The 18,349-nt window shown below is 34.7% G+C and overlaps 1 protein-coding gene across 1 annotated transcript in view; it reads right to left on the bottom strand.

Annotated features, from left to right (window-relative positions):
* Positions 1-6,653, bottom strand: part of LOC120349745 — an 8,609-nt gene extending 1,956 nt beyond the window's left edge. Inside the window, exons 1-3 of the mRNA XM_039420311.1 lie at positions 6,613-6,653; positions 809-1,662; positions 2-98 (exon numbers count right to left, since the gene is read on the bottom strand). Coding sequence (XP_039276245.1) covers positions 2-98; positions 809-1,662; positions 6,613-6,615 — 954 coding nt within the window. The 5' untranslated portion in view covers positions 6,616-6,653. The remainder of the gene's footprint in view (position 1; positions 99-808; positions 1,663-6,612) is intronic.
* Between the last annotated feature and the right edge of the window lie 11,696 nt (positions 6,654-18,349).

Here is an 18,349-nt window from a genome sequence, read left to right as displayed (position 1 = left end):
CCATGAAGCTGAAAATTGATAAACAAATTTGTAGACATGAGAACGTGTTGAAGTAGAACAGACGAAATTTCAGGCCTGAGTTCAAGATACCGACCTTCCTGTAAATAAAATTGTGAATTCTATTGAAAAGGTCAACATTTCGATCGAAGAATGACATAATTTTCCAACCTTCGAGTATGGTCAACTTATCAAACTATAATAATGATAATAATACTGAGGGTGATGCCCACTTAAGCTCTTAGGCTTGTGCGTTGGTAATGAGCGATTTTCCAACCTTCGAGTATGGTTAACTTATCAAACTAATGATAATAATACTGAGGGTGATGCCCACTCAAGCTCTTAGGCTTGTGCGTTGGTAATGAGCGAGAGGGTTGATGATAAGAGATGACGACTACTTTTTAACTATTTTAATTTCACAGGATAATTTCAAACAAAATAAACAGAATGCATTGTCTCATTTAGATTGTGGTAGGACACTGTAATAAAAGCTAAACTTTAAACTTTACAATAAAACTTTTGAATGAAATCACTATATATGGTAATAATTTTAAATATCAAATTGAAGCAAATAGTATAAGGACATCAACTTCTGCAAATATTGAACAAAGAACTAAATAGCACAAGGTGTATTTTGGATAAGTATTATACAGTAATAATATTGCAGTGGTTGGTTAAACTGCAATTTCTAATAAAATCATCCATTTTTGAATAAAAGTTTCGAAATACAAACTAAATTAATGTTTCATTCGAATACTTGACTGTAGTGTCGTCAAAAACTAATTATTAACTAGCTTTCAATTTATCTCACCTGAAAATCACCTTATGATGCTCCACCACATGTCTCATCATCTCCTTCAAACGTTTATCAACCCTTCCTCCAACCACCATATCCTCAAATCCTCTCCCTTTCTCCACCTCAAGAAACAAGTCAATCTCCTCAAAATTCATATGAAACAGTTTCATTTCGATCAGGACATTGTTGACTGACAGCAGCATAATCTTGAACACTGCTAAACTGATTACAGCCGTGTAGAAAATGTAGATTATGTTGAGACAGGTTGAGAATAGATACTGGTAGATTGAGGAGAAGATGAGAGAGATTGGGTAGAGTTTGGGTACGAATATGATGAAGGGGAGACGAAGATCCTCGATTTTTGAGAGATGGAGATAGTAGGATATGATACTGGCCGCTGGTAACGTCATGTATCCGATAAACAAACATTTCAGGATCTTTTCAATCATGATAACTTCGTCAACTGTGGATTTTTCCATGGTTTCTATCATTTCCATCTTCTGCCTATGAATTGAACTGGAGTTGTGATCTTTGATCTTAGGATTGTAATCTTCGAAGTGGTAATACTTGGATCGTATCATAGTTATCAGTTCGTGGGTGCGATTCGCCATGAGGTACAGGTCAGAGGATATTGAGAAGAATCCGAAGGAAAAGGTGAGGTTCTCCATGACAGCCACTCTGGATCCGAAATCCCATAGTTTCCAGCCGACCAGCATGATGGCAACCGACTGGGAGAGCATATAGACGGCTACCGTCTCCAGCAGCTTGGCGCATAGCGTGTGGGTTCGACTGGGAGGCTGGAAATGAAGCCGCTGTAGTGTGTTGAATATTGCTGACACCGCTTTTTCTATGCTGAGCGGTTGATGATCCTGGTTAAACATTTGGATGTCAAATGAAATTAAATCAGATTCTTCATTTGCCATAATACCGTACAATGTTTAAAACTAAAACACTATTAAGGACTGAAAATTTTGTGAAGTGAACAATACTTAACCTATTTCGGACTATGTGTAACCTTATCTAAACTTGGGAGAGAAGGTTACGTTACAAGCAAAAGGTTACCTTTGATGATGTAGTTATTGTATGAATCAATAAAAATCAATAGAGAATCAATATCACTATTGGAATAGGCTATTTAATTCAAACATGAACATGAAATGAATATATTCTTCTCAACATAACCATAGAAAAAAGATAGCAAAGAAGTAATAATAGAAAGTTTAAGTTCCAAATTTTAAGCCGATTTATTGTCAATTCAAGCCGATTACTATCGACTACTGTCTATTATTACTGTTTTGGCCGGGTGAGAGTGTACGAACGGCACAGTATGAGAGACTAACATAAGATAAGATAATATTTTCATTCAACACAGTACATTTCACAATCTACAGTTAAAGAACGTCAAAACAATGTCAGGTTTTAATAAGTGAGCATAACAATATTCACAATTATGAACAAGCGCACATGGAAGATAGCTATGAAAACAAACAAGTATTATGAATAAATTCCTGGAAACAAAACATAAAAATTAATAATAATAATTATTAAACGAGAATCCAAATTAAATGCAGTAAATCACCTCGAAGACTTCTGCTACCGCAAGCAGATGTAAAGCATTCAATTTGGATTTTCGTTTAATACTAATGTGGATTAATTCATAAGCATTATTTTGAATAAATGCAATACCTCAGTTATTTCCATCTGTACAAATATTATTGATATTGTTTATTTTTCTTCCAACAGTATTTATTTTTTCATTTATTCGATAGAGCAAACAATACGATTGCCAGAAAAGAAAAGACAGGCTATTGCGTAAAACTATATCTCAACATTTTACAATTCAATAGCTAAAACAAAACTTAATCGTACGAATTATATGAGTTATTGGAATATATAGTATATAATTGGAATATAGTAATAATTATATGAATGATTGGGTATCACAATCAATTAGAAAATAATGAATTTAACTAATTAGAGCTTTTAGTATTGAAATGAAAATAATAAGACACTGATGTTGTTAATACCACTATATTTATTCAGAAACACACATTTCAGTACAGAACCAGTTTTCATGTTTGTGTGCCAGTTGCACAAAAGCCGGTTGAATTTTAACCGCTATTAATTCCAGGAGAAGCAATCGAGAAGCCGTCTTTTCAAAAAACCCTTCTCTGATTGGTTCTCGTGAAATAAATCACGGTTAAAATTTAACTGGACCAGTCTGCCACATTCTCAGGTGGTATTTACAGAATCAGTGTATTCCTATTTTTATTATGGAGAAATACCGCAACATCTCATCCCATACAATCAAACCTTCAGTATTTTCCCCATGAGTTACATGTTTCACGGAATCAAAATTATGGTCAGTTTTGATTCGTAAATCGAGCTCCATGTGGTAAGCCGCAAATTGAAGGTGAACTTCATACGGTCAGTGAAGCTTGTATTACAAGTCAGTATCCCTTCAAGAACCTGGTCTAAGTTGGAAATAACAGAGTCCAAATAGAATACAAAATCTAGATTATAACATAGGAGCCCTAAAGAAAATAGTGGGCAAATTCAGTATCTCTTCAAGAACCTGCTAATCTAAGTTTAAGAAAATAGAATCAAAATAAAATATAAACTTAATATGATAAAATAGGAAACCCTAAAGGAAATAGTGAACATATTCAGTATTCCTTAGAGAACCTGATCTAAGTTTAAGAAAATAGAATCCAAATAAAATATAAACTTAATATGATAAAATAGGAAACCCTAAAGGAAATAGTGAACATATTCAGTATTCCTTCGAGAACCTGATCTAAGTTTAAGAAAATAGAGTCAAAATAAAATACAAACTCAAGATGATAACATGGAAACCCTAGAGGAGATAGTGGATATACAAGTCAGTATTATAAGAACCTGATCTATGCTAAAGATAACAGAGTCAAAATAAAATACAAACTTCAGATGATAACATAGGAACCCAATAGGAAATAGTGGACATACAAGTCAGTATTCCTCCGCGAACCTAATCTGAGATGAAGGTAACAGTTGGACACTAACTCACTTTATTCCAAATTGAGGTTTAGAGCAGTTTTGGGTGGATGCCTGTTGTTTTTACCTGGATTGTATTTTTGTATATGAATAAATAAAGAAGTGGTAGAGTTCCCTGGGCAAGTACTAACTATGTTGTGAACTCTCCCAATTAAAACGTTCATGGTAGAGTAAAAGTTTTTAGTAGAGTAGGTTGGGATAGTAGGCTACTCTATCACTTGCCTTCCACCACTACTGATTCTCACTCTACTCTACCAGTACTATGCTAATGAAAACAGTCTCGAGTTGGACACTGTTACCTTCATCTCAGATTAGGTTCGCGGAGGAATACTGACTTGTATGTCCACTATTCCCTAAAGGGTGTGAAGTTGTGCTCCTGGGGGGGGTTATCTCTTATGATAGAGTCCCACGTTATGAAGCTATTATGAGAAGTTGTAGATTGTAATTCCTTCACAGATAATACGATGTTTCTGGTATTTATAAGAGCAGTCTCTAAATTCCCTCTTTTGCGAATAAATTCACAAAAAAATTAAGGCCTTCCGGCTCGCAAAATTACTGGGTTCAAACCTCAGCTCTAGCTCAGTGGTAGAAACATGAATTTTATAAATACAAATAATCACCATAAGGTTCAGTGATCGGTAATTGGTAATTCTTACCGCTGCTTCTATGAAGTTCTTGAAGAATACCAGTAAGGAAATTAAAAGAATATTTGATGACTGATTATTAGTAACCATGTACCCTAGAGAATAATCAGGACCAACTATAGTTGTTTCTAGTTGATTCTTAAAACGCTCGTCGTGAATACAAGTATTCACCAATATACCCTTTCAAAATTCCTTAGAACTTACAACGCCAGTTCTTGAAGCTCTCTGGATCCTTATATGATAAACTGGAACCTTATTAATATAATTTCTTAATATACTTGTTCTGGCTATATGAGATGGGTATCATCAAAGGATGATAAATATTGAGTGCTCTGAATAAGCTTAATATCACTTGATTCAATAATTTTAAGTGCTGCTAAATATTTGTTGGTACCAAAAACAGCTCAAACTATATAACACAAGATGAGTTAGGATATAATAAAAAATTCTATAAGTTTGTATGCTGACATAAAACACAAAATATATTCCCATAAAAAAGATGTGCATAAAATATTCGGTATAACTATAATTTACTTAAATAAATGTTTTCTAGAATCTGAGTAATTATCACAGGTTCGCTAATATTCACAATAGTATGTTTCAAATTTATAAATATATTATATTTAATGCTGATATTAGACTTCCAATCAATACGAAATTCTGCAAATAAAACCTGCTCGGTCTATAGGTTTGATATACTATACTTGGTTCAACAAACAAATTTATAATTAATAAATTAATATTCAAACATGAGATCTCAGGGATTTATATGAGTCCGGGCTGTGCATGGAAGTAAGCTTCCTACATATAATAAATAAATTTATAAATGTTCTTATGAACTATGTGATATTGTTCAACACGTGGTGACTCTTAATTTTAATTCAAATTAATTGAAATAGCGCTTTTTTGTTAATTATACCCCACTGAACGCAGAAAAAATGAGCTCATTTGGTTTGACTTATCACTCACTGACTGAAGTTCTAGATGTTCTCGTGGATTGAATTAATTATTTCCAATAATTAATTGGGCAGGCTCCTTTTCGTCACTGCTGGGCTAACGCGTGATCCAGATTTTTATAAGTTTCTTTCGAATTAAAGCTATTTTTATGGGAATCTTTACAATTACGAACTCCTTGACAGCACTGAGTTCACAAACAATTAACATTCAACAAACATACATTACATTTAAAAAGGGTTTGGCTTAATAATTCATTAAAAATTTTTAAAAGGAAGAAGAAAAAAGCCCTAAACTCCATGTGCATCCTCTCGGGTCAGGATCTTAAGCCAGAAGAAGGAGGTTTTCAGAAAAATTTGCCTCTTCCTCGAATAATTCTATAAGCTACTCTCTGATTGGCCTTCAATTTAATAGACTCAATACAATTGGTTGCCTTGGAATCAGGGCTTCCTCGGCTTTACAATAGAAAAAATTAAATAAAAGAAGTTTTTATACAAATATATGGAGTATTTATCTTAAATTGAATTCATAAATAAATCGTAACATACGATTTTAATAGATAATACATTTAGTTTTTATATGAGTTTTGTATACTCTTGATTTATCATGCTTTTTTGGATTATAATAAATATTTATACAGAAATAATAGTTATTTGTATTTCTACACATCGACTTCCTTTAGTATACATAATATATCTTTTATGAGTGAATTTTATATGATTCAACCGGTCATATGGGTTGATCGAATAATCAGCTGATTCGTTCAGTATTGGTTCGGATAATTATCGATTTATCCAAGATCGACTAATTCTTTTCAAAACGTAAACAAGTAACTCTAACCTCAATGTTCATGCATTTATTTTTTTTTTTTTTTTTTTTTTTTTTTTAATCCGCCAATAATAATTATGCCGCTTTATAATTTTTTGATCTTACCAATGGGTTCTCATAATTATTAAATCACAATAATACATGTTTTCTTATCGTTGTTGATAATGCTATTACTCCTAATCACTAATAATACTTGATTTGAGTTGATTTACTCTTTAGATAGGTCTAAACTTCTTTCCAATTTTATAGTTCTATTACATTTTATTGGCTCATTTAGAAATATTTGGTGGTTTCAAATTACCACGTGACAAGGGTTCCTATTTAGAATAAAAACCCAAAATGGTAAAATAGGAACCCTACCATGAGCCCTTCAATCAGTAGTGATCAAAAACACAGTGGGCTTTACTGATACTGAATCAGTGAAATGCAACCTCCCCTAACAGTTTCGCCCTTTTAAAACTTTCCCAACTTTTCCAACCCCCTCCCATTTAATCGCAGATTCCGCATCGTTCAACAGAATTGTAGTGATTAATATCACCCTCCCCTGTTCCTAAATCTGGAATACATTTTCCATTATAATCTCTGAGATTGAACATCGAGAAAACAGCTTTGTTTTTTTCTCAGGAAACTTATTTTTAGTGCCATATAATCACTGAGGTCATGGAAAATAACAACGATTAGCGACCCCAATTGCAGGGGAAGAGAGGATAATTATTTTTGGAAATTACTGTTATCATCAGCTGGTAATCACGTGACATCTGTCATAACTGTGATTTGACGAGAATAATTGGGGCCATCAAAAACAGTGATCGGAGTGGGCTATCAATCTTTTTTCCTGTGATTTACTGTGGAAATAAACTATATTTTCGAGTATAATTCAGTCTACTCCAGTTCCTAGTGACTGATTACACTCAGTTAGAAGTATTGGGCTCTACGTAACGTAAGGGCTGAGGGTAGCAAAAGGACGGTAAGGTCGTTATATGTAGATTTCAGCTAAGGAGAACAGCGTTGCCAATCTCTTATCTTGCCATTGCGTCTTCTATGGCAAATAGTGTTGATACCGGTATATCTGATGTAGATAATATTACTGTTCATCCCTGATTAAAATGATCAATTATTTCTGATCAATAATTATTTGATGATTAATTATCTATTAATTTCACATACCATAATTATTTTATTCGTCAGGAAATATACTTTTCAACTATTCAATAATTTTTACTTTCCTTGCCCTATTACCATAGGTAAGGAAAGTATTGCTTCCCGAAAAAAATTAAGGTACCCCAATTAAATATCTATACGTTTCAAGGTCCCCTGAGTCCAAAAAAGTGGTTTTTGGGTATTGGTCTGTATGTGTGTGTATGGGTGTATGAGTGCGTCTGCGTACACGATATCTCATCTCCCAATTAACGGGATGACTTGAAATTGGGAACTTGAGGTCCTTACAATATAAGGATCAGACACGAACAATTTCGATCAAATGCAATTTAAGATGGCGGCTAAAATAGCGAAAATGTTGTCAAAAACAGGGTTTTTTGCTATTTTCTCAAAAACGGCTCCAACGAAGTTGATTTTTATGAGCGTCAGGTGATCAAATTCATACCTGAAATAGTCATTTAAAAGCTCTATCAACTGCAACAAGTCTCATATCTGTAAAAAATTCAGGAGCTCCGCCCCATCTATGCAAAGTTTGATTTTAGATTCTCAATTATCAGCCTTCATATACAATTTAAACAACAAATTTTAAGTGGAAAAGATAGAGCATGAAAATCTCTGCAATTAATGTCCAGTAACATATTCACCAAAAATTGAAAATAAGCTTGAAATTCGAGAAAATGTGATTATTAAATTGCAAACTGTTGGCAAGTGTTGGTTCTATTAAATCATTCACTACGAAGAGATAGCAGACCTCGTGTGTCTCCAGCGTTTTTGTTCTATCACCAGCTGTCTCATATCTTTGAATAGTAGACTTGAGATGCGCGAGAACACTAGCGTCAGGTGATCAATTTTCATAACGGCAAGGAGAGTTGTGTGAGTGCGCCACACCAGATTTTTATGATTGTGATTATTATAATTGAATTATTTTTTTTTTTTGGATTCACATTTCTGCATTGTGAAAAACGAGCTGGCAACATTGCGGAGCTAGAAGAGGATATAGGGGTGAAACCTATCTCAATCGGGGCATGAGACGGTCAAGCGAGAACAACACAACTGTGAGACCCTTTGGCAGGTGCCTTTAGCACATTTGCGACCCTTGTGCAATGAAGCTTATGCCCCATTTAGATCATTTAGAAAAATACTTGAATTTCATAATTATGGAACACAATATCCTCTCCAAAAAAGAATTCGTCACCTGTCCTCTACCACAACCCTATTGAAAACAGGTGTGTCCAACAAAATTATTTAAGCTTTCAGTAAGAAATGTTCTGATATAAATAAGAAACCCGCCTCCAATTGCAATACATAATGAAAGTAAGTATTCAAACAGTTTGGGGGTTTGTTGGTGGTTTTTGGGGGTTTTGGGGGTGAAGCCGCCCTCTGGCGTGTCAGAAAATTTCAGATTCGAATTCTGTGCCCCAAAATACATATAGAACCGTCGAGAAAAATTCATTCGGTGCTGTTTCCTGGAAAACGACCATTTGACTGGACTACTGGTGAATATGATGTTATATAAACTAATCATTTTTGTTAAAAATAATCCATAAAATGTTATTCGGCGAGAAAATATATATTTGAATGATAAAATAATAAATTTCTATAATTGAGATTGAATATTAGCATAGAGAAACAATATCATAAGTAGATATCCCATGGTATAGGGCGTTTATGTCGTAACTTTTACTGTTATCTCAAGCCTATACTCCACGTAGTTCTTTCCCGTGAAGCTTTATGACGCTGGTAATCTCTCATATTGTGCCGTTCATACACTCTTACCCGGTCAAAAAAGTAAAAATCGACAATAATCAACAGTAATCGGCTTGAGATAACAGAAAAAGTTGCGACATAAACGCCCTATACCATGAGATATCTACTTACGCTAATGTTTCTCTATGATATTAGTTAATTATATTTCTACATTGTTATGGAACTATTATAGGCAAGGTTCCCGTTCTATAAATAATGTCAAAATTGTCGAATTTAATTAACTAATGAGAAATTTCATTTGTTTTCACTTGTTCATTTTTTTTTTAATTATAATTTTCTTATAGTAGGCTAGCTCTCATCGAATTTCCATCTCGCTGTTAACACTGTTGTTAATATTTGCAGTAACAGAAGTCTTAGAGGTTATTTACAGCATTGAACTTTGGATTTTCGTTTGAAAATAATTATTTTCCGAAATCTCAATTGACTACTCAGGTGTGAATATGGCTGATGTATTTGGCTGCAAGATGGATTAACTATATTATAAGTGTAGACAGGATCTAGAAATTGTGCCAGGTTTGGCATGGAAGGAAGGCCTAGAGGCGTTCAATTGTGTCAGGTTCAATCGTATGTTATCATTATAAAATACAGTCCTAGTCAACCCAGAGTGAATTGAGGCTCTTATAAATCACAAGGTAATGGACAGGTAAAACAATTTTCAACATAACTAGAAATCTGTTCCAGAGAATGCATTCACAGATCTGTATAATATATGAGTTTATAGTGAGGCTCACGTTATAAAGGGACAGTTGAGAGAGATAGGAGAACAGTGTTGTCGATTCTCGGCCTTGTCACTACCTTCTATAGAAGATAGAAGATATCTAATAAATTAACTGTTCATATCTGTTTAGAATAATGAATTACATTTTATTTTTGAAGAAAATATGTCTCCCAATGAATCAGTAATAAATTTTCATGATGGAGATTACATATTTTGTTGGTTAATTACATCTCCACATTCTTAAAATACGATTTGCGGAGCTGGAAAAGGATAGCGCTATTTGCATTGTCGAATGATAGACAAGGACAGGAACACCAATGTTAATCGAATACTGCCATTATAATGAGGACCTCACTATAGACGAATTTTCAAAAGTTTACGTAACGTTAAGTGCATCAAGTGGAGGAAATCATTATTTTCATGTCAAGAATCTAATAGAGTGACTCGTTACTTGTGACGCACAATGTGTCTATTGAAGAAATCGATAAATCTTTCAGAATTTATGTACAGTGCTGACCCACCTCTTCTTATGGGCTTGAAACAACTTGGATATAACCGTAGAGAAAAGATAATATGAGAAGATATCCCATGGTATAGGGCGTTTCTGTTCCAATTTTCAATGTTCAACTTTGAAGTCCTACAGTGAGGTCCACGTTATAATGGCAGTGAAGAAAGATAGGAGAAAAACGTTGCCAAGTCTCTCCATTTTGCCACTGAGTGTACACAGCTGTTACTCAATTCATCCCATTAAATTTGATCTAATAATAATTATAATTTCCTTGATAAGATAATCAATTTAATCTCAAATTAATCAAGAATATATATTTTTCATAATTTGATTAAAAAATTTTCATCCATAACTGAGATCAGATTTTATTTTTATATAACCTGAAATGGCGGCTATTTTAAAAAGCTGTGATACACCAATCTGAATTTCAAAACAAGAGAAATTGAGTTATTTGGTGAGTATTCTATTCTAATTACTTTTAAAAATAAGAGAAAAATATAAATCTTATTCAAAATAATTAACTTCGATGTAAATATTTATACCGGTACGAGTTGGTCTAACCTATACGTGTAGGCTAACTGAAGCATGGATAAAGTCTAGGATGGTTAGTTATCTACTTTTAAAATTTCATTTCAGTTATTTTAATTTGTGTTTCTCATACGGTAATGTCTAAAAATTATTCAATTGTTTCAAAAATACATTTAAAATCAATTATACGACTTGTGTACTAAATTATTTTGATAGAATGAAGAAAAAAAATGGTGGCTGAGAATTGTGTCTACTTTTGTACAGTCACTGTCAAAAGTAAAAATAAAATATTCTGGAAAGCAGACAACATCGCAAAGCTAGAGAGAGATAGCGCTATCGCTGTTTTGTTGTATGATAGAAAAGGACAGAAACAGTATTATCAATCCTACACTGCCATTATGACGTGGATCTCACTATGGTAGTTTTTTCCGTGAAATAACTTAGATATAACAATAGAGAAAATATAAAATAAGTAGAAATCCCATGGTATAGGGCGTTAAATTTATATTTCACTGTTAACTCAAGCCGATATTCCTAGCAGTTTTTTCGTGAAGCTATGTGACGCTGGTAGTCTCATACTGTGCCTTTTTTTAATTCTCATACGGCCACAACAGTAATAATAGACAGTAGTCGACAGTTGAAATTTGGGACATAAACGACCTGAACCATGGGATATCCTCTTATGCTAACTTTTCTCTATAGTATAACACACATAGCTTACTCATTGAGCTGCTGAATCTATATATATAAAAGCGAAATGGCACTCACTCACTGACTGACTCACTCACTCACTCACTCACTCACTCACTCACTCACTCACTCACTCACTCACTCACTCGCAGTACTAAAAATCTACCGGACCAAAAACGTTCAAATTTGGTAGGTATGTTCAGTCGGCCCTTTAGAGGCGCACTAAGAAATCTTTTGGCAATATTTTAACTCTAAGGGTTGTTTTTAAGGGTTTAAAGTTCGTCTTTTAGCATGTATATTCTTCTTCTCCCAATCTCTTAATTATAATTGAAATTTCCATATCATATGTTACTATAGAACTATAATCTAGATAGAGTACCTCTTCGAAACCGTTGTTAACTGGCAACTAAATTAATAATTTTTTCAGGTTGGCATTGAGTTGAGTTGACTTTGTTAGGTTGGCACCAAGTTAAAGATTTAAATGCATTTATCGCAGAAAAATTGATTGGGCACTGCTACTTCAATCCTGGGAATATTATATTACTAGCCGTCAGGCTCGCTTCGCTCGCCATATCCGTTTACCCAGACGTAGTCTGGCCCCCGACTGGATTGTCCTAGCATATGATAAAAATGCTCAAATGAAAAATGCAGGCGAGCGAAGCGAGCCTGCTGATTTCATTCTTGGACGATCCAGTCGGGGGTCCAGGGGGCGAAGCACCCTGGCTAGACGGATATGGCGAGCGAAGCGAGCCTGACGGCTAGTAGTATAGAAATGTATCTAATCTTCCAAACTGCATGGTTCAGTTTAGTGCTTGAAACAACTTAGATGTTTACACACTCAGCTCAACTTATAAAGCTGTTGAATAGAGTAGAAAAAATCTGGTGTGGCGCACTCATTCAACTTTCCTTGCCGTTATGAAAATTGATCACCTGACGCTAGTGTTCTCGCCAATCTCAAGTCTACTATTCAAAGATCCAAGCCAGCTGGTGACAGGACAATAACGCTGGAGACACACGAAATCTGCTATCTCTTCATAGTGAATGATTCAATAGAATCAACCGTTGCCAACAGTTTGCAATTGAATAATCACATTTTCTCGAACTTCCAGCTTATTTTCAATTTTATTTTGTAAATTTCTAGTGAATTGGTAAATAAATAAATTTGAAGTTTTGATTTTTTGAATCATTTAATAGAATCAACAGTTTGCAATAATTGGATAGTCACATTTTCTAGAATTTCGAGCTTATTTTCAATTTTAGGTGAAAATGTTACTGAACATTAATTGTAGAGTTGTTCATGTTTAATCTTTTCCACTTGGAATTTTTTGTTTAAATTGTATCTGAAGCCTGATAATTGGGAATCTTAAATAAAACTTTGCATAGATGGGGCTGAGCTCCTGGAATTTTACAGAGACAGGACTTGTGGCATTTGATAGAGCTTATCAATGACTATTTTAGGTATAAATTTGATCAAAATCGTTGAGCCATTTTCGAGAAAATAGCGAAAACCCCTGTTTTTGACAACATTTCGCCATTTTATCCGCCATCTTGAATCGCATTAGATTGAAATTGTTCGTGTCGGATCCTTATATTGTAAGGACCTTAAGTTTCAAATTTCAAGTCATTTCGTTAATTGGGAGATGAGATATCGTGTACACAGACGCACATACACTCATACACACACACATACAGACCAATACCCAAAAATCACTTTTTTGGACTCAGGTGACCTTGAAACATATATAAATTTAGAAATTGGGGTACCTTAATTTTTTCAGAAAGCAATACTTTCCTTACCTATGGTAATAGGGCAAGGAAAGTGAAAATTGTATTATTATACCGGGTGTTTCAAAACGAATGACCCAATTTTAAACAGTTATATTTATTTAAAAAATGGTACACTCAAACCAATTTTACATCAAATTACACACAGAAGTATAAAGCTCAAGATGATGTATTATAAGTTTTCTATGTGCCCTCCTTTTGAGGCTCGGATGACATCTAGACGGTATCCAAATTCATCCCAGACTGTTCGCAAGATGTCTTCTCGGACTGTAGCTACTGCATCAGTTATCCTGGTTTTTAGCTCCTCCATATCAAGTACTAAGGGAGGAACATAAACACGATCATTAACGTTGTTCCTTCCTTAGCACTTGATATCGAGGAGCTAAGAATGGTATATTCACCTATATTTACATAGCTAAGAATGGTATATTCACCTATATTTACCTATATTCACCTATATTTACCTAGCTAAGAATGGTATATTCACCTATATTTACCTATTTGATTAACATTAGTGTTGCCATTCATGTCTATCATTCGACAATGCAGATATCACTATCTTTTTCTAGCTCCGCAGCGTTGCCAAATCATATTTCAACAATGTAGAAATATAATATTTGATTCAATCCATTTAAATAACAACATACTTTGGTAGCGTACATCATTTCAAAGACCTCGTCTCATCAGTTTTTTTCTCAATCTTATCAAGAACTCTTGATTTAAACAACTTTATTGATCTTCAGATGAGATCTGATGGTTCCATAACTTGATGAACCTGTTCGTTCTACGGTAATTATAACAGTGTAGTAAGACTGTAATAATAATGAACGCAATAATTGGTACTTGAGGCTTTGGATTATTATTGGCTTGACTTCATTATGAAAGCTGCTCTTATTTTATGGGGAGCGGTTGATGATCATACAGTGAGGTCTACGTTACAATGGCAGTGGAGAAAGATAGAATAACAGCGTTGCCGATTCTCTGCCTTCTATAGAGGATAGATCATACCGGTATATCTGATGTGAAATCTAACTGTTAAAATGATCAATAATATTTTATTCATCTGAAAATACTTTTTCAAAGAATAAAGAATATATTTGAATAATTGAGATGGAATATTTTGTTATTGGACTATATTTATTCACTGTTGGAGTATGACCTGGCTAAGTTGCGGAGCCAGAAAAAGTTACCTGTCAAATTTCATGTAAATCTATTCAATGCGTTTCGTCGTAAATGCAGAACATATAAAAAAAAACATAAATATGTTAAGAGAAATGCAAAACCGTCAACTTAGATTTTAGACCTCAACTTGCTCGGCCAATTAACTTGGATTTCGATTTTTTCCAGATTGATGTACGGTATATTCCCTGTTCAAAATAGTATATTTCGCACCTAGAGCAGAAAATGAGATTTTTTCTGGCTCGAAATCGGTTTTCAAGTCTGAGGCCGTAGGCTGAGGACTAGAAAAGATTGAGAGCCGGAAAAACATTTTTGACTGTGGTGTGAACGATATTTTTTGCCACACTACAGGTATTGCTGACAAAATAAATAAAGAATACTTGTTATCATACCTATCTCTTGATTTTAGTGGTAGAAGATTTGCAATCAGGATTTCAGATTCTTTTAAAATTTCGCTTGGAATATCACGGGCGTCGTAATCTTCAAGCATTTTTGAAAATTTGGAATGCACTAATCAACAATGGATAAAACTGGTTGCAAAGCGAATGCTGAATTAGTTTGATTCGAAACTCGAACTGAAAGCATGGCGACTTCAGCTGATGAAGAAAGTGGACACTCACCCGATCTAGCGGATGACTTATTAACTACGGACTTCCATGAGCGGCTGGAAAGAGACCACTTTCTGGCCTAGACGGGAAAAGAAACCCTTTTCTGACGTCAGATGAGAGTTGTCTGCAAACAAGGTCATTCAGATCTACGTAGGGACTGGAAAACAGCTGCTTTCTGTGCAGAGTGGCGAAAACAAATTACAGGAAATAATTCAATTCAACAATAACTATAGTCTCATTTGAACTTCCAACTATGACAAAAATGATCTTTTACTAAACTTGTTCGGTTTTACTTTCAAAACATCATAAATCAGCTGACAAGTGATTACACAGATGTATGGAGAAGCCAGTCTATTGCTGTATTTCCCTAATGTCTATAGTTTCAATCAGGTACCTGTAGTTGAGAATACTGCGTGAGGTCTACTGTTCACAGAACTACTATTCATTTCCTTATTATTATATATTATCCTTATAATCCTGACAATTCTTCAGTATTTTTATTCAATTAGATTATAAAGATTATACAATAAAATTTATCAGCACACAATTTATCATGTTTGGGACTGGAGAACAAATTTATTCAATTTGTGTTACAAAGTAAGATGGATTATAAAAATGATCAGCACGCAATTTATTATGTGTTGCGACTGGAGAAAGTTGAATTACCGTATTGACAGATTTCGGGGAAGATTTTCAAGAGTGGCGATAAGATATTGACATGTGATTGACACGCCGCTATTACATGAACTTTTGCACTTTCACACTACTTGCTAACAACAGAGTGGTTCTATTACTCAAGGAACTTGACAGCGATTAATAGCTTTTGGATATAGTAAACCAAGAGATAGTCACTTTTCTTTCTAGGGCTACTAAAAAAATCTGGTGTGGCGCACTCACACAACTTTCCTTGCCGTTATGAAAATTGATCACTGACGCTAGTGTTCCCGCGCATCTCAAGTCTACTATTCAAATATTTGAGCCAGCTGGTGACAGGGCAATAACGCTGGAGATACACATGAGGTCTGCTATCTCTTCATAGTGAATGATTTAATAGAATCAACAATAATTTGCAATTGAATAATCACATTTTCTCGAATTTAAAGCTTATTTTCAATTTTAGGTGAAAATGTTACTGAACATTAATTGTAGAGATTTTCATGCTCAATCTACTCAACTTGATTTTTTTTGTTTCAATTGTATCTGAAGCCTGATAATTGGGAATCTATCTTCATTGATGGGGCGGAGCTCCTGAAATTTTTACAGATATGGGACTTGTGGCAGTTGATAGAGCTTATCGATGACTATTTTAGGTATGAATTTGATCAAAATCGTTGGAGCTGTTTCCGAGAAAATCACGAACAAACCCTGTTTTTGACAACATTTTCGCCATTTTAGCCGCCATCTTGAATTGCATTTGATCGAAATTGTTCGTGTCGGATCCTTATAGTGGAAGACCTTAAGTTCCAAATTTCAAGTCATTCCGTTAATTGGGAGATGAAATATCGTGTACACAGACGCACATACACTCATACACACACACACACACACACACACACACACACACACACACACACACACACACATACATGATGGGTAGGGGCAGCTGCTAAAGTAATAAAGATGATATTTAAATTAACAAAACTATTAGTAAAGTTGCGTTTACACCAAATTTATCAACAAAATGTTTATTTTTCCGTCCTTATAGATTCTGTTAGATTGAATATGGAACTTGACAAACACATATCTTTATCACGTGTATGATAAGTTATGATGTTCAGAGTGGGCGTAGTCGAGTGGATTAGATGCTGGCTTTGTAATCCAAAGGCCCGGGTTCGAATCCCAGACCGGGCAAGATATTTTTCTCGGGCCACTCCCGTGTTTCGGATGGTCACGCTAAGCCCCCCGTTGGTCCCGGCAGCCTAAAAAGCAGTCGTTAGGTCATGTCAGAGGCCCTGAAATTAATCAGTTGCGACCTGAAAACTCTGACACCAGACCTGAGCCAGCCAGGTCACACGATATTATTTTTATGATGTTCAATCTAATAGAATCTATAAGGACAGAGAAATAAAAATTTTATTGATAACTTTGGTGTAAACGCAGCTTAAACCCATGCTATAAATATTAATTGTCTTACTTGTGCACTAGAAGTTTTCAGGACCACGATTTTCAAGATTAGGTTACAAGTGTAGATAAGATTGTGCAACTAAACTTCCCGCCAGAATTTCGAGCTCTACATAACAACAAATAATCTGTGGAATCAGCTGATAATATAAGCATGAATACCAACATTTTTCTGTCTCAGGCAATTTTGCCAACACATAAACTAAATACCCTGCATTTTGCCCAAAATCACCCTACTGTCCAAAGTCACCCGATTTTACGGTATTGATATTTATTTATTGAAATTATTAAAATTTGGATTAATTTAATTGAAAATAAAAAACTGTGAACTGTGTATTGAATGGAAATATTTTTTTGATTTGATAAACAGAAAAGGATTTAAAAACTTATTGATAGAATGCATTTGTGCTTCTTGTTTAATTGAGGGATTGCCCTGCTGTGGACCAACAGGGGAAGCGGTAGAACTGCAAGCTGGGGAAATATAACTAAGCTTTTTAATACCATTTCATTTCCTTCAATCTTCACAATGATTTTTAATGAAAACTTCGTCTGTTTTTTATGGTCATAGCCTGTATATACAGTATTGTGTATTGAAATACAAAAAACACAGCAATTAGTTGTTTAATGTTTTTTTCAAGACAAGATCCTTGGGGGGGGGGCACTTGCCTCCTGTGCCCCCCTGGATCCGCCAGTGTTTGGCGGGGATGTCATAATCACTGTTGAGAAGTGTAAGTAGTGTGAGAACTGGTGCCGACCTAAGGGTCCTTTTTAACTATTTTTCAATAAAGGAACGGACTCACCGGTTTTTCTAAGCGTTCGTTCCCTGGATAGGCGTCAGCTGGTAGAGCAGGTACAGGTACGTTTTTTGGATTCAGTCTTTCACTCTGCACGCACTTATATTCAACATGAATCAACTGCACACTTAAACCGATTACGAGCCAGTCCGGGAGAAGTCTAGAGAAGAATGACGAAAACAGGCCGAGCTCCTTCTAAGTTGCCGGGAGAGAGTCCCGTTACTTTGGCAGATAACGCCGT

Source organism: Nilaparvata lugens, chromosome 2, assembly GCF_014356525.2.
Source record: "Nilaparvata lugens isolate BPH chromosome 2, ASM1435652v1, whole genome shotgun sequence".
NCBI classification, from domain to species: domain Eukaryota; kingdom Metazoa; phylum Arthropoda; class Insecta; order Hemiptera; family Delphacidae; genus Nilaparvata; species Nilaparvata lugens.
This window is presented reverse-complemented; position numbering and strand designations above follow the sequence as displayed.